The sequence below is a fragment of the Mytilus galloprovincialis genome, chromosome 10 (genome assembly GCF_965363235.1).
Source record: "Mytilus galloprovincialis chromosome 10, xbMytGall1.hap1.1, whole genome shotgun sequence".
In the NCBI taxonomy this organism is placed as follows: Eukaryota; Metazoa; Mollusca; class Bivalvia; order Mytilida; family Mytilidae; genus Mytilus; species Mytilus galloprovincialis.
In genome coordinates this window covers 72,479,871-72,504,925 of record NC_134847.1, presented here as the reverse complement: position 1 = coordinate 72,504,925, position 25,055 = coordinate 72,479,871, and the positions used below count along the sequence as shown (strand labels likewise).

Genomic DNA, 25,055 nt, shown 5'->3' with positions numbered 1-25,055 from the left:
TCAGTATTTTTGTGATTTTACTTTTTACTGCTTTAGTGTTAGATGTTAATGGACCGTAAACATTGTATTTGTTTTATTCAAGGCTTCTCCTGTAACTAGAGTGAACACCACAGAAAGATTGAGAGCGTTGAGAGACTTGTTTACTGGTAATGGAATTGATGGCTATATTATACCTTCAGGAGATGCTCATCAGGTACAAACATAGTCACAGTGACTTTTATCTGTTAAGGAATTCTAAAAAAGTTATGCCTATTGATAACAAGTATTTAGTAAAAACACAATGTAGTTAAGAAAGGCAAAAGGAGAAGTTTAGTGTACAAATTAAATTTGTTTAACCAGGCACCACAGTTTGTGTCTCGATCAAGTCTATCAGGACCATGGGGTCAACTTAATATATAGGACAAAGTCATCACGACAGTAGAAAAATCAGGACCGTGGGGTCAACTTAATATATAGGACAAAGTCCTCACGACAGTAGAAAAACCAATGTAAGAATCAATGTACTATCTTTCTCGAGTTTTTTTTACAACATTTGTACTGGTGCTGTACTCTGTAGACCGATAGGTTAAAATCTTAAAAGCTTAGATTTCCTTGCAAATTTATATATCTGATAACCAAGAAATTCTAAGTAACACCTACCTTGTACTAGCCCCCTGGGAAAAAAGAAGAAGAAAAAGACTGGTGATATTATGCTTATGTTTAGAAAAGAACCCATAAGTACAACTATTGCTTTGTCTTATAATTTAAACTTTGCATCAAATACAAAGTAGAATAATAATGTTGAATTAATTTTTTGTGAAGAATGTCGTACAAGGTATTCCATTCAATGTATATGTTGTTTATGTTTTAGAGTGAATATCCATCAGATTATGATCTCAGAAGAGGATACATCTCTGGGTTCAGTGGCTCAGCAGGTCAGTAGTAAACATTTAATTTTTCATCATTAAGCAGATTTCTCAATGCTCATATCTGTTTGTTTCAACTTTTCCAGTAGTGCATATATAATTTATTTGTAAAAAAATCTTCATAAATCTGTGCTATGATGTCACCAAGAGTTTGAAAAAATATTGAAACCTTGCTTTATGTAATTTTGGGAAATAATCCCCTGTTAATTTTTAAAAGGTCAATGATTTAAAGCTACCTGGAGGATGTGAGAATGAACATATTTATACTTATTAGTCAATAATTTTCAAAGATCTGTTGCACACATGTTTACATACTGTCCCATAAATTGTTTATCCCTAGACAACAAAGCCATAACATTGTATAATGAACAAATAAATCAACATCTGTATTCAGCTGTAGATCATCTGTCGGAGATATCTTGGTAAAGTACCTACCTGTTAGACTGATATTCAAACAGACCACTTATTTGCTAATAGGTTTATTACAGTCATAAAGTTTAATTTATGAAGTTTTTGAAGTGTTTTCAAATCTACTTAATGAAAAAGTACCTGTAAATTTTTATGATGTATTGTAACATAAAATACAAATTATCAAATTTGGACCCATTTAACATTAAAACCAAAAACAAGCACGCTTTCCAAGTCCAGTATTGTAGAATAGATTATTGTTGACAACTCACAGGCACTTATTATAGGACAATATAATTATAAAATGTGTTAATACTTATGTTTAAGACTGTCTCTGAAGATGTTAATCTACTCAATTTTTTTTTTTTTTTTGAGAATCCTGCTGACTTGAGAACTGAAGAAAAAGACACTTCTATAATTTTATATGTTTAAATATTCTGATAAAAATATCTACAGTGTGTCATGTACCTTTTTACATCACACAATTGTAGATTGTGGATAGTGGATTGGGAAACAGGTTTTGCAACTTATAATAATCTCTTTCCACTTTGCAGATGCAAGTACTGCCTTGTAGCGGCATTAGCCTTCTCTTAAGTTATTCGAAATCTACAAGGGTGTCTTTAATGTGCAAAAGATATGGCTCACTCTTAACACTGGTCAGGCATTTATTGTCACCTTCTAACAGACTACCATCGATTCCTCAAGACCATACTCGCAAATAGTGTCAAGGGAAAGCAAAAAATTAAGTCTCTGAAATTTTCATTCCGGTACAGGAATCAAACCAGGAACCTTTGTGTTAGTAGTCTGATGCACTAACCACTACACCAAGGCTCTACACAATTATGTACCAGAGCATAAAAAAAGAGGAAAAATCATAATTCACTTTAATACCCATCCATAGACACACAATTTTAAATTCATGTCTCTGACATAGGGGGAAATATACCAATGGGGAAATCAAAAGCCACTAAGTGAAAGAAAAACTGACAAAACCTGTTGACTAGCAAGTTCATAAAATGTTTTACAAACTAAATAGTTACCAACATGAATTGCTTCAAAATATAAAATGTACGTCAAATCAAAGATGTGACCCAGATTTTACAGTGCAATGAATATGCAAGAGAAAGTAGGGCATGTTATCAATGGACACATATTCTAATTTGAAAGGAGTTTTTAATACATATAATGTAGAATAAAATTGAGAATGGAAATGGGAAATGTGCCAAAAAGACAACAACCCGACCATAGAGCAGACAACAGCAGGAGGTCACCAACAGGTCTTCAATGCAACGAGAAAATTCTCGCACCCGGAGGCGTCCTTCAGCTGGCCCCTAAACAAATATATACTGGTTCAGTGATAATGAACACCATACTAAACTCCAAATTGTACACAAGAAACTAAAAGTTAAAATAGTATAACACTAACAAAGGCCAGAGTCTCCTGACTTGGGACAGGTGCAAAAATGCGGCGGGGTTAAACATGTTTGTGAGATCTCAACCCTCCCCCTATACCTCTAGCCAATGCAGAAAAGTAAACACATAACAATACGCACATTAAAATTCAGTTCAAGAGAAGTCTGAGTCTGATGTCAGAAGATGTAACCAAAGAAAATAAACAAAATGACAATAATACATAAATAACATCAGACTACTAGCAGTTAACTGACATGCCAGCTTAGGACCTCAATTAAACTGATTGAAAAATTATGTCTTCATCATATGAATATCAGGCACAATCCTCCCTGTGAGGGGTTTAGTATCATACCATCATAACATATATGAGAAGAACATAACCCGTGTCATGCCAACAACTGGTTTATTAATAATAAATGTGTTTAGTTCCGATGCAAAGACCCTATAAGTGAATCAATATTAACGCCAAAATATGCAATCTTTAATGACCTGACAACAGTATCATAACTATATCCCTTCTTAATAAGTCTATTTAAAGGTTTTGTTAGCTTCTGAGGTGAATACTAACATTTTTGTGCTTTATAAAGAATATTTCCATAAAATATTGGATGTGAAATACCTGAACGTATAAGAAGTCTCCATGTTGAGCTATAATTACGAATGATGTCCTTATACCGATGATAAAATTTAGTAAATGTTTTGACTAGTTTGTGATATCGAAAACCCTGGTGTAATAATTTTTCAGTAATACATAAATTTCTCTCGTTAAAAATTAAAACATTGTTACATATGTATGCATTTTATTTTTTTATTGTATATTTATTTCATGTCGAAGAATTGGGATGTGTTTATAGTATTTTAAAGTAATTGTAATTGTTTTAAAGGAACTGCTATTGTCCTGAAGACGAAAGCAGCTCTATGGACAGATGGGAGATATTATCTAGCTGCTGAAGATGAACTGGACTGTAACTGGATACTAATGAGAGCAGGTCAGTCATAAAAACAATTGCTGCTGCGAAAACTCAGTACAAAGATTTTTGAGGTCTGTTATGAATATATTAAGTTAGGAATGCTATTTAAACTTGTTTTGTTTAAATATAAAAAATAAGATGTGGTATGAGTACCAATGAGACAACTCTCCATCCAAGTCACAATTTGGAAAAGTAAACCATTATAGGTAAAACTACTACCTTCAACATTTTCAACACAGAGCCTTTGCTCACACTGAAGACCAAGCTATAAAGGGCCCCAAAAACGACTAATGATAAAGAGAATAAGGAAAATATAAGTGCACCAGATGTAGATAGGTGATTTAAAGATAAGTGTCTTTTGTGGAAACTGTCTTAGTAAAACTGCCATAAAGGTCACCTGTAGTGTCCTCTACTGAACAAAAACCTTTCTTGTCAGTTCACCTTTTTCTTGTTCTTTAATAAGAAAACCATGTCATCAGAACCCCAATTCAACGGTTACCTCATAAGGCCACTTGTCTCTTGTTCTTTATATCTTTATATGCAGGTGTTGACTGTACTTTAAATGAAATCTAAACTTTTTCTCAAAAATATTCTCTCATCCAATCATAATACAGTAGTATTGAATAAGTTGGATTTAAAAGAAATATGTGCAATAATGACATTAATTTTAAAATCAGCTAATGGCTTATTTTAACTTTTTGAAATATTTACATTTTAATAAAAAGCTTTACACAAAATCTCTATTAATTTAATCTTGATATTTCAGGTGAAAGTGATACACCAACTATGACAAAGTGGTTAATAGATAATCTGGGAGCAACAAATGGTACTGTTGGAGCTAGTCCTTTCTTTACAAGCAGTAGTAAGTATATATATTTTAAAATGCATAAAGAATCCATATGACTATACTGTATGGGTTTTGCTCATTGTTGAAGGCTGCATTTTGACCTATATTTGCTTATATTAAAGTCATTTGAACTTTTGGAGATAGTTGTCTTGCTGGCAATCATCTTAATTTTAACTGAATTTCTGAAGGAAAAATTAAATTACTGATTTTGGGATGTACAGCTGGCAGCGACTTATAAGTCTTACATACAACTAAAAATTGAGCTTTGGTTGAACTTTATATTCTTGAGTCGTAGCAACATATATGTGCTCCCATAATGTCAGTATATTATGCAGTCTTTTGTTAACAAGTCTAATGTGTTATTTGAATTCGATAAAATGATTTCATTTCTAAAAGAAAGAGTCAACTTTTGAAATGGAAATAAAAAGGTATATCATAATTTTCATTTCGACAGACTTTTAAAATGTATTCTCTGAAGTTCTGAACATTCTAGAAACAATAACTAAATTTATTTTATCTTTTTCCAGGTTCTTGGTTGTCCATGGAGAGTACTTTAAAGGAAGGGACAGTTAATATGAAACAAATCACAAATGATTTAATTGACCAGATTTGGACAACAGGCCGACCTTCTGAACCCAACAGTACAATTAATGCCTTACCTATGGAATATGCAGGTGAGAAACTAAATTTGACTTTATTTCGGAAATAAAACTTATTAGTTTGGCCTAGCATATTCTAGTATAAACTTTCACGTAGGCCTTTTTAGTTTTAGCTTACTAGCTGAACAACAATGTTAAAGAAAGAATATTTCCATGTTTGCAACAAAGTTTTTGATTGCAACATATATCATAAAAAAGAACTCTTATTTCAAATCATTGAATTTTTCTCATGAAATTTGACCATGCCTCAATATTTTTGTGTTAATCTGTTTTAATGGTAAACATATTTTACAGGACGGTCATGGCAAGATAAAATAACTGACATGCATACAGCTATGGCTGAACAGAATGTAGATACCTTGATTGTAACGGGACTAGACGAAACAGCATGTAGGTTTATTTATAGTGATCACTGGAGTTTTCAGCTAAACACATTACAAATTTGTGATGTGAAAAATGTTTGTACTTTTTTTTTACTGTTATAAGTTGTAATGAAAAACAGCCATTTACAGATCTAGAAGTTTAAACTGTTTGAAATATTTTAAGTAATTTAGTATGCAAGCTTATAATATTAAACTACCTTTAGTCCTACACATTTCATTTGAGCAAATTGTTAGTGTTTTATTATTTAAAACCTTTTCAGTCAGACATAAATTCTGTTGTGTTGGACAGTTTATGCTCTCTTAACCTAATAACAAGGTCAATATATAACATTCAGACCCTATGTTTCTGAATTTTCAATAGGACACTATAAAAATTCAGCAATTTATAAGAAATATTGTGGCACATAAGATTCAAATAATTATTAGTAGAATTTAAAAACTTTTTCTTTGTTACAAATTGTTAAATATCAGCAAACAGTTTTAGACTGTTTGGAACAGTATTTAAATATTTTATGAAATTTTATGATACTAGTTTGATTTAGTTAAAACAGATAATTGTTAACAGAAACAACATGTCATGCAAAAATCCTTGAAATAGAAAGAGTTATTTTTGTGACTGTATGAAATGGAACTCTATGACATAAACATATTATCTTCATTTGAAAGCCCATCAGTACATATGGAAATTAAAATATGTGTTAGAGACTCAGTTTTTGTTCCATTGTGATAAGATGGATATTTGTATTCTGCAAAAAATATAACAATGAATTATGTGGCATATTTTAGAAAAAATAGAAACCTTATAAGTTTGATTATATAATAATTTTATTTTACAGGGTTGTTTAACTTAAGAGCTAAGGACATTGCCTTTAATCCTTTCTTCATATCATATGCTATTGTTGATAGAAAAAACAGTAAAACAAGGTATGGTTATTTAGCTGTCTTCGAAATATAAATAACTTAAAATCAGAAATTATTGTGTGCATTTACTTACCAATGTTGGACAATCTACACAAATGCTTATTTTATTATTGTGATTTAAGGAAATGCTATAAACAAATGATGCTACCATATTCAGTATAGTTTGCACTGGTATATAGTCCAAATCGCCCTTTTCCCATAAAATTTCAGTTAACAAAACTTTTTGTAACTGTTAGAAAATGTCAAATGAAACTCTGGTAATTTCAAATCGTTTGTGGTTGTTTGCTGTATTTTCTTTGAAAAAACTGTTTTCCATCATCAGACAGAAGCTAAAATTGTTTCTAAATGATTCTAGAACAATTTATGATTGTTAAAAAAAGTCTAAATCACACAAAAATCAATTAAGAAACTTGTGTATGTTTAAATCAGAATTTTGAATAGCATGAGTAAAAGAAGGGAAAAAATAGTGAGAGTCAAAATGCATACATAATAGATATCACTTTAATACAACTTTGAAAGTAAAACAGTTCCATCCTTATGTAAAACAGTGTTTAATATAATTATCACATTAATGTTTGAAGGGTCTTAAGCTAATACAAAACATATTTTCTGTATGAAACACCAAAACGAAACGAATAATAACCAAATACGTTTTGTAGTTTGCATATCGTATTAAAGCTGGTTTAGGGTTGTCTTTTTTACTTGGTTTGTACCGTTTCAAGCAGATACCAGTTTATTTTAAGCAATGCATTGAAAAGAAAATAGAATTTTGTAATGAAGGGTTTAATTTTTGTCGAGACTGCAACTTTTGTTGCAGTCGAGACTGCAACTTTTGTTGCAGAAAGCTCTCCTTAGGGATAGTGAACTGGCGGCAGTGGCGGCGGTGTTAGCCAACTTTTTAAAAGCTTTATATTTTAGAAGGTGGAAGACCTGGATGCTTCATACTTTGTATATAGATGCCTCATGTTATGAAGTTTCCGTCAGTCACATGTCCAATGTCCTTGACCTCATTTTCATGGTTCAGTGACTACTTGAAAAAAAAAGTTAAGATTTTTTGTAATGTTAAATTCTCTCTTATTATAAGTAATAGGATAACTATATTTGGTATGTACGTACCTTGCAAGGTCCTCATGCCTGTCAGACAGTTTTCACTTGACCTCGGCCTGATTTCATGGATGAGTGAACAAGGTTAAGTTTATTGGTCAAGTCCATATCTGCATGATCTGAGATACTGTTAGCAATAGGTCTAGTATATTCGGTGTATGGAAGCACTGTAAGGTGTACATGTCCAACTGGCAGGTGTCATCTGACCTTGACCTCATTTTCATGGTTCAGTGGTTATGGTTAAGTTTTTGTGTTTTGGTCTGTTTTTCTTGTACTGTATGAAACAGGTCTACTATATTTGGTGTATGGAATGATTGTAAGGTGTACATGTCTAGCTGGCATGTGTCATCTGACCTTGACCTCATTTTCATGGTTCAAAGGTCAATGTTTAGTTTTTGAGTTTTCGTCTTATTTTTCTTTTCTAATACTATATGCAATAGGTCAACTATATTTGGTGTATGGAAATGTTTTATGATCTATATATCAGTCGCATAGGTTTTATTTGACCTTGACCACATTGTCATGGTTTATTGCTTAGTGTTAAGTATTTGTGTTTTGGTCTGTTTTTCTTAAACTATAAGTAATAGGTCAACTGTATTTGTTGTATGGAAGAATTGTTAGCTGTACATGGCTGCCTGGCATGGTTCATCTGACCTTGACCTCATTTTCATGGTTCAAAGGTCAATGATTAGTTTTCTTGGTTAATGTAAAGTTTATGTAACAGTTCAAATAAAGCTTTATATTTAGGACTATCAATATAATATCAATGATAAGTAAAGGAGGCGAGACATTTCAGTGTGTGCACTATTGTTTAATTTATCACTATTAATTTGATATTGAATAAAAATAACTAATTAATATGAATGAGGTAAAATTATAAGTTTGAAAAATGGTAAGAGTGCCTGCTACAATATCAATAACAAACATGGCGGAACGTAAACAAACCACCTCGCCGCGAAATTGAACTTGTTCTCTTATTTCTTGCTTATTGTACTCTGTGTTCCGCACCTCTGTCTGGCAGGTTAAATAAAAACTGCAGACTATACAAGACTTTAAAAGGTATGCATCATTATTGAGCTATAGACCACAGTTCAACTTGTTATGACCAGCTTTGAAAAGTTTTGCATCACAAACCCTCATCTTCATGTTCTTTTTTAAGACAGGATTTCAGTTTCTTTTTTCTTATGTCACAAACAAGTTTATTAATATACTATCTGCTGTTCTTTCTAGCCATGTTGGACACAGCCCTTCAATTAGATAACTGCAAATGCAATGTTACATCTTTACAGGCTTTTCTTGAATGATAAGAACCGAAAGTTAACAGAAAATTCAACAGATGATGCCACGAAACAGAAACTTCATTTACATCTTAATACAGGGAATACTGGTAATTGTAATGGTATGAGTGGACCCTGTGTAGAGGTTTGTATAAACTGACCATATATAATGGTTTCTAAAAGTAAAACCACAAAAATACTCAACATTTAGGAAAAGTCCCTAATCAAATGGCAAAATCAAAAGCTCAAACACAGGAAACAAATGGATAACAACTGTCATATTCCTCAATTTGGTACAATCATTTTCTTATGTAGAAAATGGTGGATTAAACCTGGTTTTATAGCTATCTAAACTTCTCACTTGTATGACAGTCCCATCAAATTCTATCAAATTGACAACGATGTGTGAATAAAACAAACAAACATAATAGGTAAAAATGTCAAAAATAATGGTCATGATGTTAAACTTGATGATTGATTGTTGATTATAATGGTCAATTAAGAGAGTCAGAAGCACCTGAAATTCGCAGGCTTTGAATTCACAAGCTTAGTGGGGACAGGCTAGTGATACAGTAGATATTCTGAGGCCCCTCTAAAACTTTAATATATTTTTTAAATATAACACGGCCTAACATTAATCTTGACCTCGCTAAAACAGGAATTATTTGACACAAACTGTATGTTTTTGTATTTTATTATTTAGGTAGTTGATTATAGCACAATGCTGACAGAAGTACAGAATATAAATACAGATTCTGGTATCAGTCAAGTTTGGGTGGCATTCCAATGTAATTATGCTCTATATTCAGCTCTTAGGTCAAAGGTTGGTAGTCATTACAATATAAGTCTTGAAATATAATGGAATTTACAGAAAAGTAAAAGTTATCAGGCCCTGAAGAAAAGCCTTTATAAGGTATCATCCAAAAAACACATAATGCCAGCTAAAAAAATTAAGTTTATTGCTCAAACCAAAGTAAGACTTTGATTCAGAACCATTTTTTCTGTTAAAAAAGGTTTAGGGGAATAGGTCTGTGGCAGTTATTGCTTTTAATGTCAGAAATGTTTAATATCTATACTATTAGATCAGAAGATTTAATTTTGTTTGTTGCTTCTCATCCTTCATCCCAATAAATTAATCATCATGCCTTTGAGTTCCAAAGGTACCATGCATGCATAGTCACATTTCATAAAATTCGCCAGTCATAAAATCTTTTACAAAAATTTCTCCTACAAAAGGTTACATATGTTCAACCATTCTCTAAATGCTCACAATTTTGCAGATTATGTATGTGCATTTGAAATTTTTGTTTTTTTTAGAAAGTTCATCAAGCTAACACTCCAGCTGCCTTGATAAAGACCAGAAAGAATGCAATAGAACAACAAGGCATGAGAAATTCACATGTAAGTTTTATTTCTTTCAAATATTAGAAAGTTAAAACTGTTTATTCGTTTAATACTTTCAATTCTGAAATGTGTGCAATGTTTTATTATTATGATAATTGTGATGGGATAGGTTAAATTTTTGCAAATTTGCACATTAACATTCAAAATTAGCATTATTTGTTGGCAGTGATTTCTGAAGTTTGATAATTAATCTTTGCATTTTTGTACATTGATCAAATAGCACAATAATAAAAGCTTAAATTTTTGGGAATTTAAAGAACTTCTTCCTTGTCTGATTTATGATGATATCATTTCAAATCAGAATTATTTATTTTGTCACTCATTTTGATAAAGAAAGATAGAAAAATCAAAGCAATTTTTATTAGAAATTTTAAAAATGTGGGCATGAATTATAATTTCTTCTGAAGTTAATTTTTGTGCTGCTTAGTTTTAACATTTTGACATTTCTAGTACCAGATTTGGTAACAGCTGAACAAGAAGCAACAAGACATACAAATTTTGAATGAATGAAGATACTGATATGCTGAGATCTGTCTGGGCATTGTCATTTCTGCTTGTATTAATTGGAGATGGCAGCCAGCACATGTATTCTGTTTATTTCACATTTGCATCAGTAGGAATGTTTGTTTAACAAAACAAACTGCCATATTATTATTTTACTTTAAAAATATAGATATAATTCTTTATGATACTAAAATGGAAAAATACCAGATTCTATTTTAACGACAGCACAACCAAAGTATGTCAATTTTTAGATCTTTTTAGATTTATGACTTCTAGAATGACATTTGACTTTTCAGTGATTTATATATTTTTAGAAAAGAGATGCAGTTGCACTGATTACCTTCATAGCCAATTTAGAGAAAACTGTAAGTACAAAAGACATGATTTTTGTGCATTCATTGCATTTGAGAGATAAATTTTTGCTTTTCAACCTGGGGTCCAAATAAGCAATGGTCCAGTGGTCGGAGACCAGTAGAATTTGCATCGGACCAGTAGATTTGGCAAGATGGTGATCTCGCCAACTTATAGAAATTTGTCAAGAAAAATCATTGATAGCATTGTGATCACACTTTTTTGTATCACACTTTACAAAAAAGTGTGTCTACCAAAACAATTACATGGTACTGTGGGGTACCAAGTATTATATTTTATCTCTAGTCATAAATGGGGGACAGTTAAGTGCAGCATAGCTATATATATAGGGATACAGAAGTGACAAGAGCAGTAGGGTTTACCATTATTTCATTTAATTATCTAACATTCATACACTTTGCTAGTTTAATATAAACTGTCTTTATGTAGGATCATTTCATAAACCTCGACCAGTGAAACATCTCTTTTTTGTATCTTTGATAGATGAAAGATGGTACAAAGGAATGGACAGAGGTATCAGCAGCATTAGACCTCAAAGAGCATAGATTGTAAGATATATTTGATATTCTAGATAGATCTGCTGCTGCATGTTTAAGATATAGACTAAGATAACTCACATTTGAGGAAGTTCCAGAAATTTGATTTTGGTAAATTTTTAAGTCTTCAGCTTTCATTTTCAAGTTGACCATGGAGTTCAAATAGGTTTTAATGACAAATTATTGTATTGACTCGGATTTTGTTGTTGCCTGATACAGTTGTGGCTGTGGTTAACAAAAGGTCAAAGTTCTGGTTTAACTTGCATATAAGTTAGTATGCATAATTATTATAAAGATATATGCTGAATTACTGATCTGCAGTTCATTGAAAATGGAAATGTGAGTGCGAGCAGGGCATGGTGCCAACTATGGAAAAATATTCTTGCATATAAATAGCTATGGGAATTTCCTATAACTTTGAAAAAATATTCACCTTGACCTTATTTATATTGTCACAGAATGTGACTGATAGAAGCCTGTTTCCTTTGTGTTTTTTTTTCATATTCACATGAACATATTGTATTGTGTAAATTCTAAAGAGGATTGATAAAATGATGTATGATTATTTTTCAATTTAGATCTCAAGAAAAAAACCGAGGTTTGAGTTTTTCCAGTATTTCAGCTGTTGGTAGTAATGGAGCCATTATTCATTACCACCCATCTGCGGACACAGACAAAAAGTTATCTCTCAATGAAATGTATCTTCTAGATTCTGGTGGTCAATATTTGTAAGTTATTATTTTATTTCCAGCAATGCTACACATAACAGAGGTTTAAGTTTTCCCAGTATATCTGGAAGTGGACCTAATGGGGCAGTTATACATTATTTTCCGACACCAGCTACTGATAGGAAATTAAGTGTTGATGAAATGTATTTGTTAGATTCTGGTGGCCAGTATTTGTAAGTTAGCTTTGTTCTAATGCTGACTCTGACCACATATAATCTTTATCATTAAAAGGACAGCTTCTTTCTGTTTGCTACAATCTTAACTTTCATGCATTTTCAGACTCTGATTTATTGCTTTATTTTGTTCAGCTGAAATGACTTTTTCTTTCACTGCTGCACTCAGACTAATTATATTTTCCTGGCATACATTTTTTTTTCATTCTTCAGATCTTAAACAATTGTTTCTTTTATTTCTAAAAATTCATAATGATAAAAGTCTTGCCAACTTATTGCAGAAAGATAGAATGCATTGTTCTTTTGACAAAATTAATATATCATTGATGGCATACATTTGAAAAGTTAACATATTAATGCCTTTTCATAAGTTCCAATGATGGTAAAATGTTTTTTGTGGCTAAACAGGAAAGACGGGTTACATGAGAAAAATATTTTGAAATTTTAGAGTTAGTATTTAAGTATTTCATGTATATCCAAGAGAAAAAGTAAAGTGAATGTACAGTAGCATGAACTTAGTTGTGAATGTAACAATTCTCAAATGAGTTACTGCCCTTTGTACCTTGAAATCTTTTCTAATAAAAAACATAAGATGACACAAGTACCCATTAGTTTCATATGAGAGGAATTACACTTGACATGGTTGTATGGCACATGTTTATTTTATTTCACATGTGGAAAAAAATCATAGCGGCTATCCTTTATAACTTAGAAATGGCCTGTATAGAGAATTGATTAAAAGGGATGTGTACTTATTCATGACACAAAGTCTTTCTCCTAAGTTAATTAAAGCTAAGAAACAGTATCTTAATTGCTGCTCTTCATTTTAATGCACAATATTTTCAACAGAGAGTAAAAAAATCACAAGTTTTAAGATGACCCCTAGCAACAGTAGGGCTGAGTTCATTGAAACTCTCGAGTTAACTTTACTTACTCAGGTTTCAACAAAATGATTTTACTTGAACCACTCAAGTTAACCCCTTGTACCCTTGCTCCAACCCTCAACGAGCCAGGGTTTAACTCGAGAAACTCTTGAATGACGTCAAATCAATGAGAATATTTTATTTTTTAACTCACCTGGCCCACAGGGCCAAGTGAGCTTTTCTCATCACTTTGCGTCTGGCATCGTAGTCCTTCGTCGTTGTCCATCGTTGTTAGCTTTTACAAAAATCTTCTCCTCTGAAACTACTGGGCCAAATTAAGCCAAACTTGGCCACAATCATCATTGGGGTATCTAGTTTAAAAAATGTGTGGCGTGACCCGGTCAACCAACCAAGATGGCCACCATGGCTAAAAATAGAACATAGGGGTAAAATGTAGTTTTTGGCTTATAACTCAAAAACCAAAGCATTTAGAGCAAATCTGACATGGAGGTAAAATTGTTTATCAGGTCAAGATCTATCTGCCCTGAAATTTTCAGACGAATCGGACAACCCGTTGTTGGGTTGCTGCCCTGGAATTGTCAATTTTAAGGAAATTATACCGTTTTTGGGCTATTATCTTGAATATTATTATAGATAGAGATAAACTGTAAACAGCAATAATGTTCAGCAAAGTAAGATTTACAAATAAGTCAACATGACCAAAATGGTCAGTTGACCCCTTTAGGAGTTATTGCCCTTTATAGTCAATTTTTAACCATTTTTCGTAAATCTAGGTAATCTATTACAAAAATCTCCTCTGAAACTACTGGGCCAAATTAAGCCAAACTTGGCCACAATCATCTTTGGGGTATCTAGTTTAAAAAATGTGTGGCGTGACCCGCCCAACCAACCAAGATGGCCCCCATGGCTAAAAATAGAAAATAGGGGTGAAATGTAGATTTTGGCTTATATCTCTGAAACCAAATTATTTAGAGCAAATCTGACATGGGGGTAAAATTGTTCATCAAGTGAAAATCTATCAGCCCTGACACTTTCAAATGAATCGGACAACCTGTTGTTGGGTTGCTGCTCCGAAATAAGTAATTTGTAGGAAATTTTGCAGATTTTGGTTATTATCGTGAATATTATTATAGAAAGAGATAAACTGTAAACAGCAATAATGTTCAGCAAAGTTATATCTACAAATAAGTCAACATGACCAAAATTATCAGTTGACCCCTTAAGGAGTTATTTAAGGAATGACTGTAATATTTTTTCTGTCTATGAAGAAATAACATAAAAAATTTGGTGCACACTGAATAACGCGCATAGCGGGTTATTTAACAGTGTGCACCACATTTTTTATGTTATTTCGAATAGACAGAAAAAATATTACAGTCATTTCTTATAATTTAATTCTAAATTCCATTTTAAACCGTAGAAAACCATGAAAAAATGTTGATGACGTCACGGTCACATGACTGAATTATATCTATGGGCTCATAACAAAATAACGTCAGCCAATCAGAAGAGGCGTTACATCCAAAATTAAATTATTGCCCTTCATAGTCAATTTTGACCAATTTTTTATAAATTTTTGTTTTGAAACTACTGGGCCAAATTTAACCAAACTTGGCCACAATCATTATTGGGGTATCTAGTTTAAAAAATGTGTGGCGTGACCTGGCCAACCAACCAAGGTGGCTGCCATGGCTAAAAATAGAACATACGGGTGAAATGTAGATTTTGGCTTATATCTCTGAAACCAAAGCATTTAGAGCAAATCTGACATGGGGTTAGATTGTTTATCAGGTCAAGATCTATCTACCCTGAAATTTTCAGACAAATCAGACAACCTGTTGTTGGGTTGCTGCCCCTGAATTAGTAATTTTAAGGAAATTTTGCAGATTTTGGTTATTATCTTTGATATTATTATAGATACAGATAAACTGTAAACAGCAATAATGTTCAGCAAAATAAGATCTACAAATAAGTCAACATGACCAAAATTGTCAATTGTCAATTGACCCCTTAAGGAGTTATTGCCCTTTATAGTCAATTGTTAACAATTTTCATAAATTTTTGTTAATTTTTGTAAATTTTTAGGAAATATTTTCCACTTTAATTACTGGGCCATGTTCATTATAGATAGAGATAATTGTAGCAACAAGAATGTTCAGTAAAGAAAAATCTACAAACACATTACTATCACCAAAACACCATTTTGTCATGAATTTATCTGTGTTCATTGTTAATATGCACAAAGATCAAGGTGAGCGACACAGGCTCTTGAGAGCCTCTAGTTATGCTTGGTCAGGGCCTTACCCTAGAGTTACTTAGAGTTGTTCCGAATATCAACCCTTGTGCGTTCACTTGATAATCTATTAACTCTTGAAGTCGATTGCAGAGTTTCAAGTGAACTCGGCCTAGGAGAAACTCTTTGTTAGATGTTGATAATATTACTTCTGTGCATTGAAGACTGTCACAAAGGGGAATTATTTATAAATGTGCCTTACAATTTATGATTTCTCCACTCTGAACACATATAATCTTTATCATTAAAATGACAGTTTCTCTGTTCACCATAAACTTTACTTTTGTGCATTTTTAAACTTTGTGTTACAGCTTTATTTTGTTCAGCTGAAATGACTTATTCTTATTACTGCTTATATTTTTCTTGCATACATTTATGTTTCATTCTTCCAATCTTAATGTTTAATTTATTGCTTGAAAAAATTCTTGACATCTAATTGCAGAAAGATGGAATGCATTGTTCTTTTGACAAAATTAATATATCATTGATTGCATACAAGTCCACATTTGGACATTTGAAAAGTTAACATATAATAAATGCCTTTTCATAAGTTCCAATGACAGTAAAATGTTTTTGTGGCTAAACATGAAAGACAACTTAACAAGAAAAATATTTTGGAATTTTAGATAATATTTAAGTATTGCATGTATATCCAATAGAAAAAGTAAAATGAATATACAGTAGCATAAACTTAGTTGTGAATATATCATGTATGGCAGTTAATTGTTTTTTGTATGCTGTATAATTCTACATTAGAGTTAATGCCCTTTGTAGCTCGAAACATTTTCTAATAAAATAGATATAGATGACACAAGTACCCATTAGTTCCATATGAGAGGAATTTTAAAAAGTTAACATGGTTGTATGGTACCTATTTGCTCATATTTCATGTGTGTAAAAAAAAATCATAGAACTATTCTTTATAACTTAGAAAATGGCCTGCAAAGAGGATTGAATAGAAGGGATGTGTAATTATTTATGAAACAAAATCTTTCTCCCAAGCTATTTAATATTAGGAACAATATTTATTGTAGATGGCTATATATTGTTTTGCAAAAATGTAATGAGTGAATAAAAGATATTAGAATATTCCATTATATTGTAGGGATGGAACAACTGATGTGACAAGAACATTCCATTTTGGTTCTCCTACAGCATACCAGAAAGTAAGACATTGTCACTTATATTACATCTTTAATATTGGACATAGTACTAGTTCAAAACTTATTCATTTTGCTTGTGGTCTCCAAGGTGGCCAAGTCGTCCTCTTTTTTTATGCTCCATTTATAGGCATTGTTATGATATTGTAATTATTGTATTTATTTATGTTGGCCTAATTTGTGTTGTATGGCCTGATAGTTGTTTACAGAATAATCTTAGAACTGTGCAGTTTAGAAATCACTGGAACAATTACAGAATGATTGGAACTTTCCAGAATGATCCTAATAAAAGATGCGTTATATAAACTTCTACATTTTACTAGAAACTTCCATTGTAACTTTCTAGGATGTTCCAGTATAGATTGTTCTAGAATTTTCCTTGACAATTATATATATGCAGACACTAAAGTTAAACGCTCACTCTTGGATTTGGACGTAGACATCGATAGACATTAATATTCATAGCATTTGGATTGACATTTTTATTCTGCAAACAACATCATACTGGATTGTGACCTTAGTAGTGAACGTAATATTCAGATTGGATTCCGAAAGATTTCCTGATACAGACAAAGATAAAAGATTGGACTCATATTTTGACAGTTAAGTTGACAGTAATATTTGTGTAATACTTCTTGTAAACTTTTGTATAATAAATATTGTTAAATTTTATTATTGATTTGTGTCTTTTGTTGGCTACAATTTAAAGGCGATTTCTGGCCGTAACAGAAATTGGGGGCTCGTCCGGGAGACTAAAAATATCTTATTCAAAATTTGTTTAGTAATTTTTATTATAACTAGCCAACAAAATTCTACAAAATGGCATTTGATGCCAATAAATTTTTGAAAACGCCAGACCTGGAGGGGTTTGATAATTTAAAGAAAGAGGAATTAGTGTTGCTTGCTAAACATCTGAAATTAGATTTTAGAGTATCTATGAGAAAACAAATTATAAAAAATTTGGTTATAGACAAATTAGTGGACGCAGAAATTTTAGGTGAAGAGGCTCTTGAACTTAAGGTCGAAAATGTTGACGCCTTTAAATTAAAACAGCTTGAATTAGAACATGAACTTAAATTAAAAGAACTAGAAATGAAGGAAAGATTGGAAATGGATAAAAAAGAAAAAGAAGATGAATTTAAATTGAAACAAGATGAATTAAAGTTAAAACAGGCAGAACTTGAAATGAGGGAAAGACTAGAGATGGAGAAACTAAAACTTGAAATGGTCAAAGAAGAAAGCAACACTAAAGTCCAGTCAAAATCAGAATATTTTGATACAGCAAAAAATATACGTTTGGTTCCCAGATTTTGTGAAAAAACAGTCGATAAATATTTTCCGCAGTTTGAGAAAATTGCTCATAATTTGAATTGGCCAAAGCCATATTGGACTGCAATGCTACAAAGTGTTTTTGAGGGTAAGGCCGCTGAAATATACTCCGCACTTCCATCAGAAAAAAGTTCCGATTATGACACGGTAAAACAGGAAGTTTTGAAAGCTTATGAGCTAGTACCAGAAGCATATAGACAGAAATTTAGATCTTATAAAAAGTTTGATTCACAAACCTATGTGGAATTTGCTCGGGAAAAAAATGTTCTATTTGATAAATGGCTTACTTCAAAGAAAACAGATAACAATTTTGATAACCTAAGACAATTGATGTTATTAGAAGAGTTCAAACAATGTGTTCATTTAGACTTAAAAACACATTTAGACGACAAAACTGTTGGGACAATACATGATGCAGCTGTAATTTCAGATAATTATACCCTTTCACATAAAAGAAGTTTCAAGGGTCAAAATGTTAATACTTCAAGTGGAAATTACAAAAATCAAAGCACTGAGCGTACTGATAGTAAGCCTGTTGCACAGAATAAGAGTCAGTCCACTTATAATATGTCTAGTCCAAAATTTGATACCTTTGAGAAGAAGTCACTGATTTGTGCTTATTGTAAGAAAAATGGTCACCTGATGGCTGATTGTTTTAGACTCCAGAAGAAGAATGAACGAGATAATAAGCCGAAGTCCAGTGCTTGTACGACACCTTATATTACCAGTACGTTGGAATGTCCTGCGAGTCAGGCTTTTAAGTCCAGTTTTTGTGATAACATGGAGGAATATAAACCCTTTATGTCTGATGGGTTTATTTCTATTGTTGATGATACCACTCTTCAGCCTATTAAGATTTTACGGGACACTGGAGCTTCTCAGTCTTTATTGTTAGAAGGTGTGTTGCCTTTGTCCGAGAAGACTTCTGTTGGTGCCTCCGTTTTGTTACAAGGTGTAGAGTTAGGTTGTATAGATGTTCCTCTCCATCGTATTTATCTGAAGTCAGATTTGATAACTGGACCAGTTATTGTGGGTGTTCGTCCTAATCCTCCCCATTGAGGGTGTTACGTTATTGCTAGGAAATGATCTAGCTAGGAACAAAGTGGTTGCTCAAGTATCCAGCTTGTGTTGTAACTAGGGCGATGGCTAGAAAACAACAAGATGAGGATTTGCAAGAAAACAAGTTTGATTACATGGACCTTTCTGACACTTTCCTAACAGACATTGAAGGTCCTGGTAGCTCAGAAAAGGCCATAATAAGACCTCCTAATGTTAACAAGAATGTAATTATGCCATGGCCAGACGTAAACAGCCATTCATTAACCAGAAAGAACCTTTTCGAAGAACAAAATAAAGACCCTGAAGTTCTTCAGCTCTGCAAGAGGGCTCAACCACAGGAGGAAGCAGTCAAAGTGGCCGAATGCTATTACCATCAGGACGGCATTTTAATGAGGAAGTGGAGGCCTCCTGAGAGGAAGGAGGAGGAGGAATGGAGAGTGGTATACCAAGTGGTGGTGCCTAAAGTTTATAGGCAAGAAATTATTGGTCTTGCCCATGACACCCCCTTGGCTGGACACTTAGGTATAAGGAACATCAAACATTGAAGAACATGATGAGAACTTTTTGTCTTCAGTTTGACAGAGACTGGGATGATGGAGTTCACTTTCTACTTTTTGCAGTCCGAGAGGCTGTTCAAGAATCCCTTGGATTTAGTCCCTTTGAAATGGTATTTGGCCATACTGTAAGGGGACCGTTAAAATTGATTAAGGAAAAGTGGCTTACTGAACATACTGACTTGAATCTTTTAGACTATGTATCTAGATTTAAAGAAAAATTGTATACTGCTTGTCAAATTGCTCAGAAAAACTTAAAAAATGTACAGAACAAGATGAAAATTTGGTATGATAAAGATGCCAGGGATAGAGTTTTTGAGCCTGGTGATAAGGTACTTGTATTTTTGCCAGTCCCTGGACATCCTTTACAGGCTAAATATTGTGGTCCTTATACAATACAGAGTAAAATCAATGATTTGAATTATATTGTAAAAACTCCAGGTCGGCGTAAACAAAACAGAGTGTGTCATATTAATATGTTAAAGCCATATTTTGAGCGTACTAATGAATGTGAGAGTAAACCAGTTGACACTTTAGGCATGGTTAAATTTGAGAACAATCATGACAAACCAGATGTAATTGAACCACCTTTTAGTTCTAAAACTATGGAAGAGATGGTTAGATTGAAAAATACAGAAATTTTGTCAAATTTAGACTCAAAACTTGCACATCTGTCTTTTGATCGTAGAGAAGAAATAAAAACTTTGGTATTTTCTTTTAAAAATCTTTTTCCAGATGTGCCAAACAAAACCACTGCTGTTTGTCATGATGTTGATGTAGGAGATTCTTCTCCAATTAAGCAACATCCTTACCGGCTTAATCCACTCAAACTTGAAGCTATGAGAAAAGAAATTAAATATATGCTTGACAATGATATTATTGAGCCAAGTAACAGTGAATGGAGCTCTCCTTGTCTCCTTGTGCCAAAACCAGATAAAACCTTTCGTTTCGTGACTGATTTCAGAAAAGTAAATTCAGTCTCAAAATCTGATTCCTATCCGATTCCAAGGATAGACGATTGTATTGACAACATTGGTCAAGCAAAATTTGTGAGCAAATTTGATTTGTTGAAAGGTTATTGGCAAGTTCCATTGACACAGAGAGCTCGTGAAATATCAGCTTTTGTTACACCAGATGGCTTATTTCAATATACTGTAATGCCGTTTGGCATGAAAAGTGCACCAGCTACATTTCAAAGAATGATCAATAATGTTATAAAAGATTTAAACTGTTGTTATGCTTATATTGATGATTTAATTGTATGTAGTGATAGCTGGGAACAGCATTTAACACATTTGTATAATACTTTTGATAGATTGTCACAATCAAATTTGACTATTAACCTTGGTAAAAGTGAATTTTGTCAGACCACTGTTGATTATTTAGGGCATACAGTTGGCCAAGGTCAAGTGAAACCTATTATGGCTAAAGTGGAAGCCATTTCCAAATTTCCTCCTCCTACAAATAGAAAACAACTTATGAGATATTTAGGCATGATTGGATTTTACAGAAAATTTTGTTCAAATTTTGCTACTGTGGTTCAACCATTGACTCATCTTTTACGAAACGATTCTAAATTTATCTGGAGTGAAAATTGTCAAAACGCTTTTGAAAATAGCAAATCACTTTTAATTAATAGTCCAGTTCTGATTACTCCAGACTTTGAAAAACAATTTAAACTTGCCGTTGATGCAAGCGATGTAGGAATTGGAGCTGTTTTATATCAAGAGACAGATGATAATGTTGAGAAACCTATATCATATTTTTCTAAGAAATTAGATAAACATCAGAAAAATTATTCAACTATTGAAAAAGAGTGTTTTGCAATGTTGTCAGCACTTCAACATTTTGATGTATATTTAAATCCCACTGTATATCCTATTCTTGTTTGTACTGATCATAATCCTCTCACCTTCATACATAAAATGAGAAACAAGAATCAGAGGTTGACTAGGTGGTGTTTATTGTTACAGGAATATGATGTAATTGTAAAACACATTAAGGGTAAAGATAATGTAATAGCAGATGCTTTATCTAGAGCTTATTAAAACACTTTGTATATACTATGTTTTTTTGTTCATATTATTCATGATAAGTTTTTGTTACACTAAAACTTCTTTTAAGGGGGAGGTGTTATGATATTGTAATTATTGTATTTATTTATGTTGGCCTAATTTGTGTTGTATGGCCTGATAGTTGTTTACAGAATAATCTTAGAACTGTGCAGTTTAGAAATCACTGGAACAATTACAGAATGATTGGAACTTTCCAGAATGATCCTAATAAAAGATGTGTTATATAAACTTCTACATTTTACTAGAAACTTCCATTGTAACTTTCTAGGATGTTCCAGTATAGATTGTTCTAGAATTTTCCTTGACAATTATATATATGCAGACACTAAAGTTAAACGCTCACTCTTGGATTTGGACTTAGACATCGATAGACATTAATATTCATAGCATTTGGATTGACATTTTTATTCTGCAAACAACATCATACTGGATTGTGACCTTAGTAGTGAACGTAATATGCAGATTGGATTCCGAAAGATTTCCTGATACAGACAAAGATAAAAGATTGGACTCATATTTTGACAGTTAAGTTGACAGTAATATTTGTGTAATACTTCTTGTAAACTTTTGTATAATAAATATTGTTAAATTTTATTATTGATTTGTGTCTTTTGTTGGCTACAATTTAAAGGCGATTTCTGGCCGTAACAGCATTATGTTTTCTGGTTTGTGCGTCTGTTTGTTAGTCCGTTTGTCGCTCCCACTCAGGTTAAAGTTTTTGGTCGAGGTAGTTTTTGATGAAGTTGAAGTCCAAACAACTTGAAACTTAGTACACATGTTCCATATGATATGATCTTTCTAATTTTAATGCTAAATTAAGAGATTTTCCCACATTTTCACGGTTCATTGAACATAGAAAATGATCGTGTGGATGGGGCATCCGTGTACTAGGGACACATTCTTGTCATAAGTAGTTCTATCACTGGCCAGTAAACTTTTAGGTTATGAGTTTGTACCCCCAATTGTGCTGGTGCACTTAACTCCAATCTTTAATTAGCTAGCATTGTCAGTTTTCTTATCGAAAGTCGTTGCTTTCTCCAAGCACTCTGGTTTCCTCCATCCATAACAACTGATAACCTCAAAATAACCCAAAAGTGGCGTTAAAACACCACCAATCAATTTATATTCCTTTTGCTTAAGTTTGTGTTTTAATGTATTTTCAGGTCTGTTTGATACCTATTTTATGTTTTGAAAAAAAATTGAATTATGAGCATATCTTGTAATTCTTCATATGTTTATTCATGGTGAATATAAAGATATTTTATGGTTTTAAATTAAAACATCTATATGTTGATGATAGTATTCATTGATCTTGAAATGATTGATTTTGTAGGAGTGTTACACAAGAGTTCTGATGGGACAAGTTGATTTAGCTCGCATTTTATTTCCTAACACATTATATGGTAAGTTAGGATGTGATTTCCATCACAAAATTGTCACAATGTGAAACTTAAAATAACAATGTGTCTCTATATTGGGTTTAGGATTTTAACGTTTATGTGAACTAAGTATGATAATTACAGTAAGATTAAAAGATTTTAATTAAAATATGAATGCACTTCTTTGTTACTGCAGGAATGTTACACTCGTGTCCTCATGGGTCAGGTTGACTTGGCCAGATTTAAGTTTTACAAGGGGCCCCATGGTCCCTATGGTGAGTTATGCACCTTGTTTGTACATATAGAAAAGCATGTAGAGTGTTTTTTTTTTATTATTTAAAAGTTTCTTCTGTTAACACCCATGTATCTCAACCATAGATAATAATCATACTAATAAATAACAGAAAAGAGTAAAGTGCAATACCACACGACAGAGTCGAGGGCTGGTTTAATAACAACCATTTAATAATATTTATCATATATATATTTCAATAAACACAATCATTATAAATCAATCAATCTCTTCATGCATGATACAAAATATCAAATAACATGGATACATAAATTAAAATGGCCTATCAAGTAGACCCTGTTGTGCCAATTGATTAAACTGCAAAAATCACACAACAAACTTAACCTAAAATTCTATCCATGGGCATACAATTCAGAAGAAAATAATTTCATTCTAATTCATAAAATCATCTGACTGAAATTATATTTTTGATAAATTGAAATGTTGTCTTTTCATTACACCCATTGTCTTATTTTTTAGAGGTCATTCATGAAAATGAAAGGATGTGTTGTTGTTTTTTTTTGGTTTTTTTTTTAAATTTGTTCAAATGAAGCCTTTGTATATAACTTATTCTTTTTTTTTAATTTTGCATGACATAACCTTAGATTGTGAGGGTAAAAGTAAACACGTAAAATCTATTGAGAATGTTGACACCATGCTTGAGTGAGTTAGTGTTGGCATGATTTGAATTCATGTATAATTTATTTATAATTTAATATAGATGTTAAAGTGATGTAACTAGTGTTGTACATTATAAGCTACAATTCTCCAATATGTTATGCATAAGATTATACAGCTAGATGTCATTAAGGGAACAAAACCAGGATATTATAAGTTTTATTTCATAATAGTTTGTAACACAATTTAGAATAGGGCCCTGCTGCAAACATTTCGGAGTCGTGTAGTTTTCCCTTTGTCGATCTGCATTTTTTTGTGAAAGCAAATAATTAGAAAGTCTATGTAGGAGGAAAATGGAATTTTCAATAATTGTGCATAATATGCTTATTATATTTTGGTGAGATTCAGCTCTTTAATTTTGAAAAAAAGTTTAGTTTTTGTTTTACAAACTTTGAGAAATGTCTTTTGTAAATGTACAAAAACTAAAAATGTATAGGTAAGAAGCCAATTAAGGTGGTACCAAACACCTTCACTAAAAGATATTTGACTTATTTTAATTTTCATAAAATTTTGACAAATTTTTACTTTAACCATAAGACAAAAATATGAATATTTCAAAAAAATTGAACCCACACTATATCGGAAAAGTTTCATTGGACAAATAGCAGTTTGACTAACACCAATTTTGATTGTTAAAAGCTTTATATTTCCTGAACAATAGAACGTAATGAATATTTTCAGCTGATTTCTACAGAGTTATCTCCCTGTAGTGTTATGTACCACATTTGTTGTGCATATTATATATCT

General features: G+C 32.1%; 1 protein-coding gene across 4 annotated transcripts in view; it reads left to right on the top strand.

Annotated features, from left to right (window-relative positions):
* LOC143048320 (xaa-Pro aminopeptidase 1-like) overlaps positions 1-25,055 on the top strand; it is a 47,885-nt gene that overhangs the window by 10,145 nt on the left and 12,685 nt on the right. Inside the window, exons 3-17 of one of the 4 annotated variants that reach the window (XM_076221943.1) lie at positions 83-193; positions 851-914; positions 3,611-3,715; positions 4,464-4,559; positions 5,072-5,218; positions 5,498-5,593; positions 6,423-6,510; positions 8,901-9,033; positions 9,592-9,711; positions 10,206-10,289; positions 11,111-11,161; positions 11,652-11,716; positions 12,456-12,605; positions 16,888-16,948; positions 23,535-23,613. In XM_076221943.1, the coding sequence (XP_076078058.1) occupies positions 83-193; positions 851-914; positions 3,611-3,715; positions 4,464-4,559; positions 5,072-5,218; positions 5,498-5,593; positions 6,423-6,510; positions 8,901-9,033; positions 9,592-9,711; positions 10,206-10,289; positions 11,111-11,161; positions 11,652-11,716; positions 12,456-12,605; positions 16,888-16,948; positions 23,535-23,613 (1,450 nt within the window). Of the gene's footprint in view, positions 1-82; positions 194-850; positions 915-3,610; positions 3,716-4,463; positions 4,560-5,071; positions 5,219-5,497; positions 5,594-6,422; positions 6,511-8,900; positions 9,034-9,591; positions 9,712-10,205; positions 10,290-11,110; positions 11,162-11,651; positions 11,717-12,282; positions 12,433-12,455; positions 12,606-16,887; positions 16,949-23,292; positions 23,363-23,534; positions 23,614-25,055 lie in introns of all 4 variants that reach the window. The other 3 variants (XM_076221946.1, XM_076221944.1, XM_076221947.1) reach the window with 3 other exon arrangements.